We start from the raw sequence: 18,618 nt of genomic DNA on the forward strand, positions 1-18,618 counted from the left end.
TTTCCAAAAAACTTGGAAGAGGTGTAACTTTCTAACTCATTCCATGAGGCCAACACTGTCCTGATATCAAAGTCAGACAAGGACTCTACAAGAAAACTACAGACCATTATCCCTTATGGACAGTGATGCAAAAATTCTCAATACAATATTAGCAAACAGAATCCAGTAGTATATTAAAAAACTGTACAGCAAAGGCACATGGGATTCATTCCTGGAATGCAGGGATGGTTCAACATATGCAAACTGATCAAAGTAATTTATAATATTAAGGCAATGAAGAAAAAAACCCATTATTATCATTTCAACTGATACAGAAAAAAAATCAACAAAATTCAACACCCTTTTTTGAAATACTCAAAAACTAAGAATAGAAGAACATTACCTCAACATAATAAAAGCCATCTATGAAAAACCCACAATAAACATCATACTCAATGGTGACAAACTGAAAGTTTCCTCTAAGATCAGGAACAAGGCAAGGATGTCTACTTTGAATACTATTCAACAACATAGTACTGGAAGTTTTAGCAAGAAAAAGAAATAAAAGCCACCTAAGTTGAGAAAGTAGTAAAATTATCTCTGTGTACAGATGATATGATCTTATATGTTGAAAACCTTAGAGACTCCACCAAAAATCTATCAGAACTAAAAAACAAAACAAAAAAAAGAAACAAAAATCACCAAAACAGCAGGATACAAAATCAAAATGCAAAAATCAATTGTATTTCTATACATTAATAATGAACAATCGAAAAAGAAATTTAAAAAACAATGCCGTTTACAATAGTATCAAAAAGAATGAGATATTTAGAAATTGAACAAAAAGGTAAAAGATATAGGATGAAAACTATAAAACTTACTGAAAGAAATTAAAGACATAAATGGAAAGACATTTCATGTTCATGGATTGGAAAACTTAATGTTAAAATATCAATACTTCCCAAAGTGATCTACAGATTCAATCCAATCCATATCAAATCATGGAAATGCAAATTAAAGTCATGATGTTTTAAAAGGTTTATTTATTTATTTTGTGTGAGAGAGAGAAAGCATGCAAGCAGGGGCCAAGAGAGAAAGAGAATCTCAAGCTGACTCTACTCTGCGCACAGCCCAATGTGTACCCATGAACCATGAGATCATGACCTGAGCCGAAATCGAGACAGATGCTTAACTGACTATGCCACCCAGGCACCCCTAAAATCATGATTAAGTAACACTATATATCCAAGAGATTAGCAAAAGTTTCAAAGTCTGACAATGCCAAATGGGGACAAGGACACATAAATGTAGAATGTAAATTCTGGTAAACAGGGTGACATTAACCTGCAAAATTCAAGTTAAATATCTTCTATGACCCAGCAATCCCATTTTAGGTATATACTTAGAAATATAAAGGTTTATATATATATCATATAACAAATGTTCAAAGCAACATTATTTGTAATTGCCAAAAACTGGAAGCACACAAATAAATGCCTGTTAAAAAAAAAAAAGCTACCAAAGACTACCTACAGTGTGATTTCATGTATTTGAAGCTAACAGTTGGCAAGACTGAACTATATTTTATATGGATATATATATTTATATGGTAGCTATGAGGCAAAAATCAAGCTGAGTTAGTCAAACAAAGTATATTTTGCTTTTTGGGAGTCTACCTAATTTAATGCACCAAAGGTGAAGCTCAATTTCAAAGCTGTGACTCTTGTACTTACTCCCAAGAATTGGGAATCAGGAAATCAGTATTCCAATTCAACTTTCAGCAATAACTACTCTCAGGTGTTAATTAACTGCTCAATTTCCTCACTGTTTAAATTTAAAAAGGTGGAAAAGAAAAAGAAAAAAAAGATGACCTATACTTCACCCTCAAGTATGATGCTACATACAATAAATACAATGTCACATATATATTATTAATATCTTGCCCCAGATAAATCTTTTTCGAATAGAGAAAAGTAAAATAGTAAGTATAAATGATGTTTCTCCTGTTACTATTACTCCTCACCAGCAAATCAGGCATTTAAGGAAGAATGTTTTTATCTTAGATTCCTAGAATGCTAAACAACTCATTAAAAAAAATACCTACTTTCAGCTAGGAACTGCCATCTTCTAGTAATTTGCAAAATGACCAACACAAAGGGAAAAAGGAGAGACACCCCTATATGTTCTTTAGGCCTTTTAGCAAACATGGAATTGGTACTTTGACCACATACACGCAAATCCACAAGAAAGGTTATACCATAGACATAGAGGGGATGGGCACTATTCAAAAAGGAATGCTGGACAAATGTTACCAAGGCAAAACTGGAAGTCTATGATGATACCCAGCATGCTGGTGGCATTGCTGTAAATAAACAAAGACAAGATTCTTCTTGCCTAGAAAATTATTGTGCATACTGAAAACATTAAGTACTGACAGCCAAGATAGAGCTTCCTCAAACATGTGAAGGGAAATGATTAAAAAAGGAAGCCAAAGAAAAAAGTACTTGAGTTCAACTGAAGTGCCAGCATGCTCCAACCAGAGAAATACAGTTTGTGAGAACCAACGGAAAGAAGCTTCAGCTACTAGAACTCACTCCCTATAAATTCATGGCCAAGAAGGTGTAAAAAAACAAAAGACCTCTAGGGGTGCCTGGGTGGCTCAATTGGTTAAGTGTCACTCTTGACTTGTCCCAGGTCAGGAGATCATGCATTGACAGCACAGATCCTGTTTGGGATTCTCTCTCCCTCTCTCTGCCCTTCCCCCACACACGTTCCCCTTCCCTCTCCCCTTTCTCCCCCAAAATAAATAAATAAACATTAAAAAAATAAATAAATAAAAGACCTCTGGACTGTTAGAAAAAATTTTAAGTAACTGAATTATAGAGACTAAAATACTCGTATACAATAACTTACCTTCCACAAGCAATCTGAGTGACAATGCTTCCCATAAGTTCAAAAACTTTCCTTGGATTTATTTCATGACTGGTAGAGTTATGACCCAACTGACCATACCCTCCAGCTCCAAAAGTAAACACTCCACCTTCCTTAAAAAAAAAAAAAAAAAAAAAAAAAAAGACAAAACTCTTCATCATTAGAAAGCCTGATGAAAGAAAATAATTTAAGAAAATAAGTTAATCTTTAATATATGGAGTCAATTTTTCTTTTCTATTGTCTCCACAATCTAACAGATGATAGCTGACCTTTCAAGGTAAAATGTTTTAAAACTAAGTTCCAGGTTGAGGTTATTTTCACATATTTTAGAAGTACTTAAATGTGTTCTCATTATACTTAGTTAGAGCCACCATTAAAGAGATACTAATCATTTTTTGCATTGCCTTTCACTACCATTATATTTACTGAATCCCAAGTACATAACTATAAAATATCACAAAACCAAAAAATGGTATCATCTTCAGTTTTCAAACTGGTTATGCTTTTAACATAAAAGCTGAAAGAGTATAAGTAAACCAGAATGCACAAATATACCTATTTTTAACACATAGTTGCTACAATATACAGTTGACCCCTAAACAGTGCAGGGGTTAGGGATGTCAACACCTTCTGCAGTCAAAAATCCGCATACAACTTTTGATTACCTAAAAACTAATAGCCTATTTCTGACTGAAAGCCTTACTGATAACATAAACAATAACCACCTTTTTTTTTTTTTTTTTTGGCATAAAAGAAAGGCTACACAGTTTACCTGGGAGTTTTTTCAAATTGTCACAAATCTCCAAAAACTTTTCCAAAGTATTTGTTGAAATAACCTACTGAGCCACTCAGGCACCCTAAAAAGTACTGGAGTACTTTAAAGCAAACTGTGGTCATCAAATCATCTCACCTATAAATATGTATGTATCTTCAATGGCACAAACCTCTAACATATAAAAACATACAATACAGTAATACTATTATCACATTTACAAAATTAGTATTAATTTCTTGATAGAAACAGCAAAAGTGTTTTTACTTCTTATGGTTTTTTGTAACTGGTATCATTTTCCCCAGTTTTATTTAGGTATAACTGAATTGCCAAATAAAATTGTATATAAAGTGTACAATGGGATTTGACATATACATACATTGTGAAATGACTACCACAAAGAAGTTAATTAACACATCAACACCTCACATATTTTTTTTTTTTTTATAAGAATGCTTCAGATCTACTCTCCTGGAAATTTCAGGTACAGAATACAGTTTTGTTAACTACAGTCACAATGCTATATATCAGATCTTTAAAACTTACTCATCTTATAACAGAAAGTTTATATCCTTGACCAATTTCCCATTTCTTTACACCCCACCAGCCCCCGGCAAACATTCTACTCTCCATTTCTACAGATTTGACTTTTTCTTTTTAAAGATTTTCCATATAAATGATACATAATATTTATCTTTGGCTTATTTCACTTAGCATAATGCCCTCCAGATTCATCTATGTTGTTGGAAATGATTTCCCTCTTTTTTTGTGGCTGAATATTATTCCAGTGTGTATATGTGTGTACACATATATGTATAAATCACATTTTCTTTATCCATCTACCTGGTAATGGACACTTAGGTTTCTTGGCTATTGTGAAAAACTGCTACAATAAACATGGGAGTGCAGTTATCTCTTCAAGAACCTCTTTTTATTTCCTTCAGATATGCACCCAGAAGTGGAATTTGCTGGGGCATATAATTCTATTTGTAATTTTTTTTCTTTCCTGTTTTTTTTTTCTTTTTTTAAAGTAGGCTTCATGCCCAGCAGAGTCCAATGTGGAGGTTGAACTCATGACCCTGAGATCAACACCCAAGTGGAGATCAAGGGTCAGACACCCACCGACTGAGCCACCCAGGTGCCCCACTATTTGTAATTTTTTGAGGAACCTCCATACTGTTTTCCATTTGCACCAGTTTACATTCCCACCAGCAGTGAAAACAAGGGTTCCCCTTTCTTAACACCCTCACCAATACTTGTCCTTTGGTTTTTGATAAGAGTAACCCTAACAGGTGTGAGGTGTTATCTCATTGTGGTTTTGATTTGCATTTCTCTGATGATTGTGATGTTAACATTAAGCACCTTTTCTTGTACCTGTTTGGCTATTTGTGTGTGTGTGTGTGTGTGTGTTTTTTTTAACTTTATTTATTTTGAGACAAAGGAAAGAGCGTGTGCACGAGCAGGGGAAGGGCAGAGAAAGAGGGAAAGAGAGAGAATCCCATGCAGGATCCACACTGTCAGCACAGAGCCAGACAAGGGACCCAATCCCACAAACTGTGAGATTTTTAACCTGAGCTGAAATCAAGAGCTGGCAGGTAAACCTACTGAACCATCCAGATAACCTTTGTATATATTTTTTGGAAAAGTATCTATTCAGCTCCTTTGTTCGTTTTTAAAATAGACTGTTTTTTAGCCATTGAGTTATAGGAGTTCCTTTTATATTTTGAATATTACCCCCTTGTCAGATAAATGGTCTGCTAATATTTTCTCTCATTTCATAGACTGCCTTTTCACTTCAGTGGTGTCCTCTGTGGAGCCGAAACTTTTTTAGTTTGTAGTCCCACCTATTTATTTTTGCTATTGTTGCTTGTGTTTTGACCAATGTCAAAGGGTTTTTCATCCCATGTTTTCTTTTACAAGTTTTAGTTTCAGGTTTTACTAGATCTTTAATCCACTTTGAGTTGTTTTATGAGTGGTAAAAACAGACATCCAATTTCATTTTTTTACATATGGATAATTTTCAAGCACCATTTACTGAAGAAGCCAACCTGTCCCACTGTGTGTTGTTGGTCCCTTGTCAATGATTAGTTAACTATATATATGTGGTTTTATTTCTGGGCTATCTGTTTGGTCTATGTGTCTGTTTTTATAAAGTTGTATACTGTTTTGATCACTACAGTTGAAATCAGGAAGGACAATGCTCGAGCTTTGCTGTTCTTTCTCCATATTGCTTTGGCTATTCCTGGTCTTTTTTGGTCCCGTATGAATTTCAAGATTGCCTGCTCTATTTCTATGAAAAATGCCATTGGACTTTTGATAGGGGTTACTCTGAATCTGTAGGTCAATTTCAGTAGTTTGGACATTTTAACAATATTAATTCTTCTAATCTAAGAACATGTGGTATCTATTTATCTTATGTCTTCAATTTCTTTCACTGATGTCATATATAGTTTTCAGTATACAGGTCTTTCACTCTTTGGTTAAATTTATTCCCCCCCCTTTTTTTTTAATGTTTATTTTTGAGAGAGAGAGACAGAGCACAAGTGGGAGAGGAGCAAAGGGAGAGGAAGACACAGAATCCAAAGCAGGTTCCAGGTTCCGAGCTGTCAGCACAAAGCTCGGCACAGGGCTTGAACTCACAAACTGTGAGACCATGACCTGAGTTGAAGTTGGATGCTTTAACTGACGTAGCCACCCAGACACCCCATATTCCAAAGTATTTTATTGTTTTTAATGATATTGTACATGGGAATGCTTTCTTAATTTTTCTTTCAGAGTTTGTTCTTAGCATATAGAGATGCAATTGATTTTTGTATGTTGACTTTGTTTCCTGCAACGTTACTGAATTCATGTATTAGTTCAAATAGACTTTTGGGGGGCGCCTGGGTGGCTCAGTCGGTTAAGCGTCCAACTTCAGCCCGGGTCACGATCTCGCCGTCTGTGAGTTCGAGCCCCGCATCAGGCTCTGGGCTGATGGCTCAGAGCCTGAAGCCTGTTTCCGATTCTGTGTCTCCCTCTCTCTCTGCCCCTCCCCCGTTCATGCTCTGTCTCTGTCTCAAAAATAAATAAACCTTAAAAAAAATTTTTTTTTCAAATAGACTTTTGGTAGAGTCTTTAGGGTTCTCTATATATATGTCATGTGCAAACAGAGACAATTTTACTTTTTCCTCTCTAGTTTGAGCACCTCATTTCTTTCTTTACTAAAACTGCTTTGGCTAGGATTCAGTACTAGAGTAGAAGTGACAAAGGTAGGCATCTTCTATCTTATTCTTGATCTTACAGGAAAAACTTTCACCTTTTCACCACTAAATATGTTTGCTGTGGGCTTGTTATTTATGGTCTTTATTATATTGAGGTATATTCCTTCTATACTGAGAATTTTTATCATGAAAAGATGTTGAAATTTGCCAAATGATTTTCCTACATCAGGATGTTTATATGACTTTTAATCTTCATTCTATTAATGTGGTGTTGACTGATTTGCAGATGTTGAAACATTTTTGCATCCCAGGGATAAATCCCACTTGATCATGGTATATGATCATTTTCATGTGCTGTTAAATTTGGTTTGCTCATATTTTGTTGAGTTTTACACCTATGTCTGTTAGGGATAAGTAGCCTGTAATTTTATTGTCTTATGTTGTCTTTGTGTGGCTTTGGTATTAACATAATGGTGGCCTCATAAAATGCATTTAAAAATGTCTATTTTTCCAAAGAGTTTGAGATGGACTGGCAGTAATTATTAAATGGTAAAATTCACCAGTGAAGTCATCTAATCCTGGGTTTTTCTTTGTTGGGAGATTTCTGATTAATGATTCACTCCCCTTACCTGTTAAAAGTCTGTTTAGATTTTTCTATTTCTTCATGATTCACTCTTGGTAGTTTGAATGTTTCCAGGAATTTATCCATTTCATTTATGTTATCTAATTTGTTGGCATATAATTGTTCATAGTTTCTTATAGTCCTTTTATTTGTGAAGTATGGGTTGTAATGTCTCTTCATTTCTGACAGTGTTTACCTAAACATCTATCGATTACTTTTTTTAACTTTTCAGGAAAAGAGTTCTTAGTTTTGGTTATCTTTACTGGTTTTTTTAGTCTTTATTTCTGCTCTGACCTGTTATTTTCTTCCTTCTGCTAACTTTGGTTTCCCTGCCCTCCCCCCACCTCCACCAGTTCCTTGAAGTATAAATGCTGTTTTGAGATCTTTTTCTTAATGTAGCTGTTTATGTTATAAACACTTTACTGGATTTATGGTGACATAGCTTATTTTTATCTATCTCCCTCAGAGCTGTTTTTGCTGCATCCCATAAGTTTTGGTATGTTGTTTCCATTTTCACTTGTCTCAAGATATTTTACTTCCCTTTTATTTATTTTTCGACCTAGTGACTGTTCAGGAGTGTGCTAATTTCCACATACCTGCAAATGTTCTAGCTCTCCTCCCATTATTGACTCATACCATTTCATACCATTGTGGCTGAAAAAGATACTCGATATCGTTTCAATTCTTTTTAAATTTGTTAAGACTTGTTTTGTGATCTAACATACAATCTCTCCTGCAGAATATTCTATTGTGCACTTCAGAAGAATGTGTATTCTGCTGTTGTTGGATGGGGTGCTCTGTATGTTAGTGCATTTGGTATAAGTGTAATACAAGTCCAATATTTCCTTACTGATTTTCTGTATGGATGACCTACCTATTGTTGAAAGTAGAGTGCTAGAGTCCCCTACTATTACTACTGTTTATTTCTGCCTCTAGCTCTGTTAATATTTGCATAATATTATTTAGATGCTTTTGTATTGGGTACATACATGGGTACAGTTGTTATATCCTCTTCAAGAATTGACCTCTTCAATTTTAATTATTATCTGATATTGATGCCATGTTTAAGTTTTCCTGATTATTTTATTTCATCACGACAAAGCAAATGTCTGGTTGATAATGTTAAAAATAAGCAAGTTAACAAGTTTCACAGCCTAATCCATCCACATTAAGTTTAACATTTTGATCTTTGCCTCAATTCATTATTAGGGAGTATAAAATGGAAATTTTCTAATCTTATTATTTCTCTTAGATTAGTTGGAATTCTTCTATAGAGAACTTAATTCACCAACTATTAAGTTATTCTGAAATATAATCTGCAAATAGGAAGCAAGAAAAATGTTTCCTTATTTATGAATTTTTAGAAAAATGAGTTGTCCTAGCAACTTTCAAAGATAAGCAATGAAGTTTGCTTTATATTGATTTGAAGAAGAGTATTATAATGAAGTCATGAATTTTTACATATTTGGTATATTTCCATGTATTGCCATTGTTACTTCTTTTTGTGAAAAACTCCTTGATGTTGTCCCACAGACATGACCTTAGTAGTCTCCTTTTTTGTAACACATAATACCCAAAGCTATTCTCACACTTTTTTGTTTTGTTCTGTTTTGCCCCAGATATGAAATCAGACTCTTCTCTAAGAAGCTCTGGTTATTTTTTATATTGAGTCTACTAAATCAAGTGATGCTCACTGCTTCCACATTGTACATGGCTAATTACTTCTAGGACCATTCAATGGTCATGGAAGAAAAAAAAATTTTTTTAGAAGAAAAAGAGTAAGACTTCCTACTAACACTTCTGATTAAAAGTAAAGATCACAATGGGTGCCTGGGTGGCTCAGTTGGTTAAGCATCCAACTCTAGATTTTGGCTCAGGTCATGATCTCAAGGTTTTGTGAGTTTGAGCCCTACATCAGTCTCTGCACTGACCCTAAAGAACCTGTTTGGGATTCTCTCTCGCTCTCTGTCTCTCTTTGCCCCTCCCCAGCGCATGCTCTCTCTCTCAAAATAAATAAACTGTAAAAAAAAAAAAAAAAACAAAAAACTTTTTAAAATAAATAAAAGTAAAAATCAGGAGATTTTAATTTAATTATTATTGTTTTATGTTTCTTTTGTCTTAAGCTGAAAACCATAGTTTCCAGTAACAGTAAAGTACTTATTTGCTTTTTCTTATCCTGTATGTAATATATTGAAAATAATACTATCAATTTTACTACTAACAGGAAGACTACAGAATGCAGTTTAAAATTTTTGTGGCAATTCGGTTTATATTCAGGCTATTTCCCACTAGTGATATGAAACAAAACACTGCACTGTAAAAGGACTTAAAAGAATTCTCCTTTTGTAGTAGTGCCACTATTTTTTAATTTTCAATTGTTAGCAATTGCTTAAAAACATATGTTTGCTTTTTAATTATATGTAAGTTTCTAAGTTGTAAAGTCAAAATGATAAGGCAAGGTACATTTGATCTAGCTATTACATTTTTAAAAATGTAAGTAACATATAACATGTTCATCTTTTATCCCTGCTTATACAAAAGGCAATTATTCTGTACCTTCCTCTTTTTACTTAACAATACATGCTGAAGATATTCCACAGCATAATACAGAGACCTTCCTTATTCTATTTTACAAGTCATGTTTACATGTTTAAATGTTAATCACCGGGGCGCCTGGGTGGCGCAGTCGGTTAAGCGTCCGACTTCAGCCAGGTCACGATCTGGCGGTCAGTGGGTTTGAGCCCCGCGTCAGGCTCTGGGCTGATGGCTCAGAGCCTGGAGCCTGTTTCCGATTCTGTGTCTCCCTCTCTCTCTCTGCCCCTCCCCCGTTCATGCTCTGTCTCTCTCTGTCCCAAAAATAAATAAATGTTGAAAAAAAAAAATTTAAATGTTAAACACCTATTTTACAAGTCTTGTGTGGTTACCGCAGTTTATTCAACTAGGCTGCTACTGATAGACATCTGCATTCTTTCGTTCTTTTGCTATTAAAATAAAGCCACAATTAATGACCTTGTGCATATATAATTTCCTATCTTTAGGACAGATTCTTAAAAGTAGGATTGCTAAGTCAAAAGATGTATGTATATGTGATTTGCATAATGAATTTGTTTTTTAAGCTTATTGATTTGAGCTTATTTTGAGAGAGAAAGTGCGAGTGGGGGAGGGGTAGGGAGAGAAGGAGAGAATCCCAAGTAGGCTCTGCACTGTCAGTGCAAAGCCCAATGTGGGGCTGGAACTCATGAACTGTGAGATCATGACCTGAGCCAAAATCAGATGCTTAACCAGCTGAACCACCCAGGAACCCCTGATTTGCATAACGAATTGGTAAATTAACCTAAAAAAAGTTGACATCTTTATGATAGTGTGTTCATACCCATTAACATACCTTTCTTTACATTATTTATTCTGTTTTTAAAAGTCTGTTTAAATTTTTCCTGATGTTGTTTTCCTAATACAGGTTTTGCACAAGAAAACTGCTTTGTCCTAAATTAGCAATCCTAATTTATTTGCAAGAAATTCTTCCAGAAAAACAAGATACATGGATATGGAACTATATTCTAACTTAAATCAAGGGAAATAAAATATTTTCCTATTGGGATATTTAAAACTATCTGATTTTGTTAAAAATAATATTCCCCCAAAATTCCAGTGAACAAGTATCACCAGCTACTCCCTTGAGAGGAACACAGAAGACTGGGATTAAAAAAAAACTCAATAGCTATAAACAGTTACATATCCTAAGAAAATAAGATAAGTGGTTATTTGAAGGGCTGAATTTGATAAAACATTAACGTTGTGAGCCTTCCCACCACAAAGTTAACACCAAGGAATAATACACAAAATATTTCTTTACGCTAGTATTTCAACATAGACTTATTTAAAAAAAACAAAAAAACAAAAAAAACTAAAAACATAGATTTATTTCTTCTAAATACCTACGACAGAAGAGAACAACTAGAATTTAGAACATGCCAACATGATTTAATAAGACTTTAGTGATTACATCTGTAACTTGATAAAAATCAGTAAGATTGGCAGATAAGTAAAATTTCCTTACTAAAAGGCAAGTACAGTAATATAAAAATTTTAAAAATCAACTTTTATAATTAGTCATATTTTTAAAAGTACTGAATATACTATACTTGAGAACTAAGAAAAATTCTTATAAAAAAAAAAAATCCCAATGTGGGTGTGTAGAATTTTGTGTGTGTAGAAGTCTGATTAGAAGTTAACTTTTTCTTGCAAATTTATGTACTATGCAAATTGAAGATAAAGCAAACACATTCATTTCTAATTCAGCCAATAAAAAATGTGCCAATAATATTCCTGGTAAAGGTTAATCTACGGTTTTTATTTTCATTTTCCTTCCAATCACTAGAGAACTACATAGTAATGATAATGTAATGGCACATACCCAAGAAAAGACAGAGTTAAAACCATTAATGAGACTGTGATGAAAGCTCATTATAACTGCATAATTCCTGGCCTATGGATAATAGATTCATTCTCCTCTATTACTTGTTATATGGTATTTATAAGCCCAATGAGAGTTAAATTAAAATGAGGCAGTTACTGGGGCGCCTGGGTGGCGCAGTCGGTTAAGCGTCCGACTTCAGCCAGGTCACGATCTCGCGGTCCGTGGGTTCGAGCCCCGCGTCAGGCTCTGGGCTGATGGCTCAGAACCTGGAGCCTGTTTCTGATTCTGTGTCTCCCTCTCTTTCTGCCCCTCCCCCGTTCATGCTCTGTCTCTCTCTGTCCCAAAAATAAATAAACGTTTAAAAAAAAAAAAAAAAAAAATGAGGCAGTTACACAATATAAACGGGATTGATACACATAACATGGCAAGTATGACAAACTAAAAGGGAACTTTTTCATTCAAAATATTCCTAAAGCAGTATTACACATGAACATGAGAAATTCAACAAAATGTATCATCACATTTAACAGATAATTCACATTACATAACCTGAAACAAAGTTGAAAATTAAGGTAAATTGTTTTTGACAATAATTTAGTGCTTTTTTCAAGATTATTTTTTAGACATTAATTAATACTCAAGTTCTAAAGTAAATATCATGAAAACATTCACTAATTATAAAATAACTACCATGAATAATAATAAAGAAGTTTTATGGGAGTACAATACCTTGGTTAGTGCAGCAGTATGATCTTCTCCACAACAAATATAAACTATTTTCTGAGTTCTTAGTGACTTTAGTAAATTAGGAACATACCTATCTGAAAATTCCAACAAGAAATGTTAATGGTATTCTTAAATTAAAACTCTTCCAAAATGTGTTTCCTTTACAGCTTCCCAAGCTCAGTAGACAGTGGCAAATAATTTTTAACTGTAAGTCAATGATTTTGTAGTACAAGCCAAATTAGCTGGGTTCCCAGATCTTTTTAAAGGAGGGTTTTAAAGAGTAATTTAAGTGTTAAAGTGCCCTAACACGAATCTACACAGAACTAGAAATCAAGGAATTTCAAAACTATCTGTTTCCAATACACACACATCATTCTTTATATTTACCTCATGATAATTAAGCTCACAGGATTCTATTTAAATGCATGAAAATTATACTTCCTGCTACTTTGTACCAGAAAAAAAAATGTCCTAATCTGACATATTTTTCTTATGCACAATAAAATATTTTAAAATTCTGAGTGTTATTTGCTTATCATTACCAGTTGCTAGTTACTAGACCAACAACTCACTTTTGTCCACTTAAATCATGACAATTATGTTGAGCTTGATGAAATTAGTTTTTGTATTTCAAATATTGGCATCGAACTTATGCAGTTATGAAAAATCAGTTCCAAGATCCTAACTTGTTTCAAGTAATTATAATTTTTTAAAATTCAAATTGTTTATTTTCAAGACTCCAGAATCCATGTTAAAAGTGAAGTCCAAGATAAAGATTTAATGACTCAGATTATTTAAATACTTCCTTGAAAAACTCAAATAGATTAACACTCCATGTTACTTTCCAGAATAATTTTAAAACTTCTTTCCACCAATGATGGCCAGTAATGTGATTTCCAATTTGCAGTAATGTTTTCCACAACTTTCTTTTAATGAACATCTAAAAACAAAGATTTTTATCCAGATATACTTTCTAGAGTTTATTTTGCAATAAGATGGTATTTTCTGGCCTTCCCACAATCCCTTAAAAAATATTACCAAATGGAATTTTTAAATAAATCTTTAAGACAGATACCATATGTTTTCACTCTTATGTGGATCCTGAGAAACTTAACAGAAACCCATGGGGGAGGGGAAGGAAAAAAAAAAAAGAGGTTAGAGTGGGAGAGAGCCAAAGCATAAGAGACTGTTGAGAACTGGGTATTGAGGAGGGCACCTTTTGGGATGAGCACTGGGTGTTGTATGGAAACCAATTTGACAATAAATTTCATATATTGAAAAAATAAATAAATAAATAAATCTTTTATCCCCTTCTCCGTATCGGAAAGATTTGGGTACATTTCTTCCTGACATTAAGAATCATTGATCCATCTCAAAAGATCATCTCTTTTTAAGTACATTTATCTATAAATAATGAAAACCTACCATTTTCATCATTAAGACCTAGTTGACCAAATTTGTTGCGTCCCCATCCAAAAATAGCTCCAGAAAGGGTGAGTACAAAACTATGGGCTCCTCCCGCTGCAACTTGCATGAAAGGGATTCCAAGCAAAGACTTGATCAGCTGTGGTGAGGCTTGCTTTTTACAGTCAATGCCTAAACCCAATTGGCCATATTTATTTTGTCCCCAACAGAAGACTTCACTTGCTGTAAAACAGAAATTATAAAAGTAATTATTTTTCACATACATACAAAATTTCATTTGAAGATCATCAGTTATTTTGAGACATTCTCCCTCTCATCAAATAGAAATACATATTCCCCTTTTATATGGAAACATGTAAGAACATTCTGTATTGGTACACTTACAGTTTGACCAACTTTACTAATAAATGGGTAAGTCACATAACTGAGGGTAGTCTAGTCTCATTTCCTTACATTCCTTATGATAGAACCATCTCTTTTTGATAATCCTCAAGTCTCACTTTTATTCTTTGGTTTATCCCAAGAGGCACTCAACCAACTCCTCAGTTATTATACGCTGATCACATTCAAAATTTTATCACTAGACCAGACCTCTCTTATAAGCAATAAACCCATGTATCCAATGCTTATGTGATATCTACACTTGGATATTACAAAGGCACCTCCAGCTCAGTGTGTTCCAAACAATTTATGACCCCCCCTCCACCTCCCATATCTGGACCTATTCCCAGTGTTCTCTATCTCAGTTTATGTGATATTATAACTGACTCAGTAACACAACCCATAAACATAGAGAGTCATCCTTAACTCTTCTCTTACCTTATACACAGATTGTTATCAATCTATCACATACCACCACAGTTTTCCTACTAAAGAAAAATATGGCACATAGATCCACTCCTCACCATCTCACCTGATTCTCTCTACTTGTCACTTTTGCTCCCCCAACTGCCACCCTATTTTGCAACTTTAGACATCTTTTTATTTATTCTTATTAAGTGGCACTAATAATTGTTTTCAAAATTCACATGATAAAATAGTATACACTTAAAAATAAGTTTCCCTCTAAAAATTAGACCCCCAGGTCCTCTCCCAAGAGACAACCACTCTTACCAATTACTGGTATGTACTTCCAAAAATATTCTATGCACATACTAGCAGACATCTATATATATATACATAGAGGTATTATTAAAATATAGATTTGATAATGTTGCTCACCTGAAAAAAATATAGCAGTGCCTTCCCACCGGTACTGGGATAAGCACTTTTAACAACGTTAAAAGTAATGTTCTACATAATCTACCTGTTTCCAAGCTCCTTTCATATCAGTCTCTTCCCTCACTCACTCTACTCTAGTGACACTCATCTTCCTTTACATTCTCCAATGCTCACTTCTCACACACTTACAGTTCTCTCCGTGTAGACCTTCCCCTCATCTTTGTCTAGTTCACTTCAACTCTCTCCCAGAAGGAATAGGTTTCCCTGGTGGCCCATATTAAGTTCAGTCCCCTGCTATATGTTTTAAATAATCCTAAACTTTCTTCTTTACAGTCCCTTTTCACAGTACATAATTATATTATAATTTATATGAATATGACCATACCATTAAGTACCAGCTAGTAGTGTACTGCTTACCCCTACACATTGTACACTCTAAAGTGCCTAGTTCATAATGAGTGATCAAAAAAATCATTAAATGAGTAAAATACTGCTAAAGCCATGAAGCTGAACAAGGCAAAAGAATCCCTGTAAGTCAAGGCAGAAAACTGCCCTCCTCATCAGTAAAACCTTTGGGTTTAAATTTATTTGGGATCTACCTACCAAAATATCAAAAGAAAAGCTGACAAAATAACAACAAAGAATACAGAGATGCCAGCTTCCCCACTGCCTACAGAAATGCAAATGCCTTAATACTGGCATTTAAGGCCTTTGTAACACATTACCTCAACTGAAGTATCAGTATGTCTCTCATGTTCTCACAATACCCACATAAAACTATATGCTGATACTCAAATACACAAAATACTTTTCCTGATTTTATGCCTGATTTTTTTCCTGATTTACTGGTACTACCTCTTTAACCAATCCTCAACACTTCCTCTAGCTACTTCTCAACATTTCTCTAATCCTGAATAAATTTTGTTCATCGTTTAAGACTTGTATCAAATACTAAGTCTCTTATTGTTAACAAGTCTCTTACTGATTTGAACAAATTACTTTTTTCTTCATTCACATAGCATTTTACTTCGACCTTGACCAAAATAGTACAGTTTTTTTCTGCCTCAAACTAGTTATTTATTTGTATATCTGCTCCCTCCACTACATGTTATGATCCCTAAAATAATTCGTTCTGCTGATCACTTTGGCTCCTCTCACTGCCACCCTATGCTGTCTGTAACTGTATTATCTTACCTGTATTTCCCCATAGCTCTAGCCTAGTGCTACATTCACAGTAGGCCTCACTAGACATTTAATGAATTAAATAATAATAATAATGAAGCCACTGGAACTTACACTTTAAATGGTAAAGACCAACATAGTAACCCACGCCACAATCCTTAGCTGGCATATGAAGAAGTTAAATGAATAAGAAACAAATGCAAACAAAGCTAAGAGAATGCTTATAGCCTTCTTTGTTTCTGTTCATAAAAAGTCTAAGATCCTAAATGAGACTGAGCAAGTTATAACCTTCCCCATCTATGAAGGCTTAGCATTTAGCACACTATAGAACAATTAGACACAAAAATCAACTTCATGTCTATATACTAGCAATAATCTGGAAATGATACTGTTCACAGTAAAAAAATGTCAAATATCTATGGAAAAATCTAATAGAAGATGTGTAAGACCTCTCCACAGAAAACAACAAAATACTATTGAGAAAAATTAAAAGGAGATTGAAATGAGGGACATAACATGTTCAAGAATTAAAAGATTCAATATTATAAGGATTTTCCTAAAACTAATTTACAGAAACAATTTAATCCCAATCAAAATCCCAGAATATGTGTGCCTGTGAAGACTGGCAAGCTAATTCTAAACTGTATATGGATATGAAAAAGATCAAAAAGAACCAGGACAATCCTGAATAAGAACAAAGTTGGAGGACTTTCTGCTCAATTCAAGTACCATGTAATAAAACTGTAAAAGGGCAAGAAAAGGAAAACAATACTTACCTTTAGAAAGTGCAAGTGAATGATAGTAACCACAAGCAACCTGTACTATCTGGATATCTGACAAACTTTTAATATTTCTAGAAAATAAAAAAAGAGATCAAAATCAGTTAATTCCATTTAATAAATGGATCCTGAATACTATTTATTAATGCCATTTATTGACCACCTACTATGTGCAAGTAGTTTCCTACTGACCTAGTTATTTCATAGTATTTTTATACAAGTCAATGTACCCAACTATTTACGCTAACAACAGTAAACAAAATCTAGTGTGAAAAAATTAAGAGGTGTAATAAGAAAACACTTTGAAAAAAGTATTTAAGCAAAGTAAACTAATCTCACGCCTCAAGTATTCCTCAGTGTTTTTATAATTCAGATGTTTTATCAAAATTAAAAAAAATCTTTAGCTTAAAGTGTGAAACCTGGCAATACATTTGTGAAACAAATGTACATGAACTAATTTGTCTAAAATTGGTGTTTGGCTTCATTTAATACATGTTGTCTATAAGGCTCCTTAAGAATCAACAGAGATTCCTATCATGCGGTGCTACCAATTCACAGATTTGAAACCTATTCCTTTTGAGCTATCCTTTACCTCTGCATCTAAATCAGTGATACTGAACAATTTTTTAGTAGAGAAATTTACTCATCATATTTATTATGATCACTGATACGTTCAGTCCTATTTCTACCATCTTGCATTTTTTCTTTATATTTTTATAGTTTCTTCCCCCTGAGCCCAATTTCTGATTTTTCCTTAAATGTAACATAATCCTAAAGCTAATTTTTAAAACATTACAAAAATCAAGCAACTTTTTGCATCAATCATCCCAGGTGTTTTTTATGCATTTCCCCTTCTCCTGGTCATTCTGTTTTTCCTGAATGAATGTTTCAAGATAGAAAGGGGGAAGGAAACATAATATGTTTCTTATTTCCCTTTACCTGATACTGCCACCTGACCTGATTCTGCCATATGAGAGTCCGGAGCAAGTTCTGACCAGAGTGTCGATACCCATGATTTTCGGGAGGCAGCTTCAGCAAATCAAATTTTGAGCAGGAGAAAGGAGAGTTACTCTAATTCCATATTGTTGTACAAAAAATATTTTTTTTTAGTGGATATATGTTCTTAACTACAAAACCTGAGGGCTGCATTGCTCTAAATTAGCAAAATCCAGCAGGTTAGCAGGATCCAATGCACCTTCAGATTTTCAAATGTAGCAAAATGCCATTTTTCTGCAATTAGCAAAATCAAACACTAGCAATGCAAAAACAGAAATAAAAAAATAAATGGATTTGTGCAACTGTGCTGAAGTTATTGAACATTCACTTTTACTGTTTTTGAATATCAGGCACATGATACACTGACC

At 33.9% G+C, this 18,618-nt stretch overlaps 1 protein-coding gene across 7 annotated transcripts in view; it reads right to left on the minus strand.

Annotated features, from left to right (window-relative positions):
- Nucleotides 1-18,618, minus strand: part of HERC4 (HECT and RLD domain containing E3 ubiquitin protein ligase 4) — a 137,263-nt gene that overhangs the window by 84,251 nt on the left and 34,394 nt on the right. For 4 of the 7 annotated variants that reach the window (XM_040485166.1, XM_040485164.1, XM_040485165.1 and 1 more), the window contains 5 exons: nucleotides 18,212-18,283; nucleotides 17,252-17,328; nucleotides 14,073-14,294; nucleotides 12,651-12,742; nucleotides 2,893-3,023 (listed from right to left, as the gene is read on the minus strand). In XM_040485166.1, coding sequence (XP_040341100.1) covers nucleotides 2,893-3,023; nucleotides 12,651-12,742; nucleotides 14,073-14,294; nucleotides 17,252-17,328; nucleotides 18,212-18,283 — 594 coding nt within the window. The remainder of the gene's footprint in view (nucleotides 1-2,892; nucleotides 3,024-12,650; nucleotides 12,743-14,072; nucleotides 14,295-17,251; nucleotides 17,329-18,211; nucleotides 18,284-18,618) is intronic. The other 3 variants (XM_040485170.1, XM_040485169.1, XM_040485168.1) reach the window with 1 other exon arrangement.

This window comes from Herpailurus yagouaroundi, unplaced genomic scaffold (genome assembly GCF_014898765.1).
Source record: "Herpailurus yagouaroundi ecotype Mexico unplaced genomic scaffold, PumYag 163, whole genome shotgun sequence".
NCBI classification, from domain to species: domain Eukaryota; kingdom Metazoa; phylum Chordata; class Mammalia; order Carnivora; family Felidae; genus Herpailurus; species Herpailurus yagouaroundi.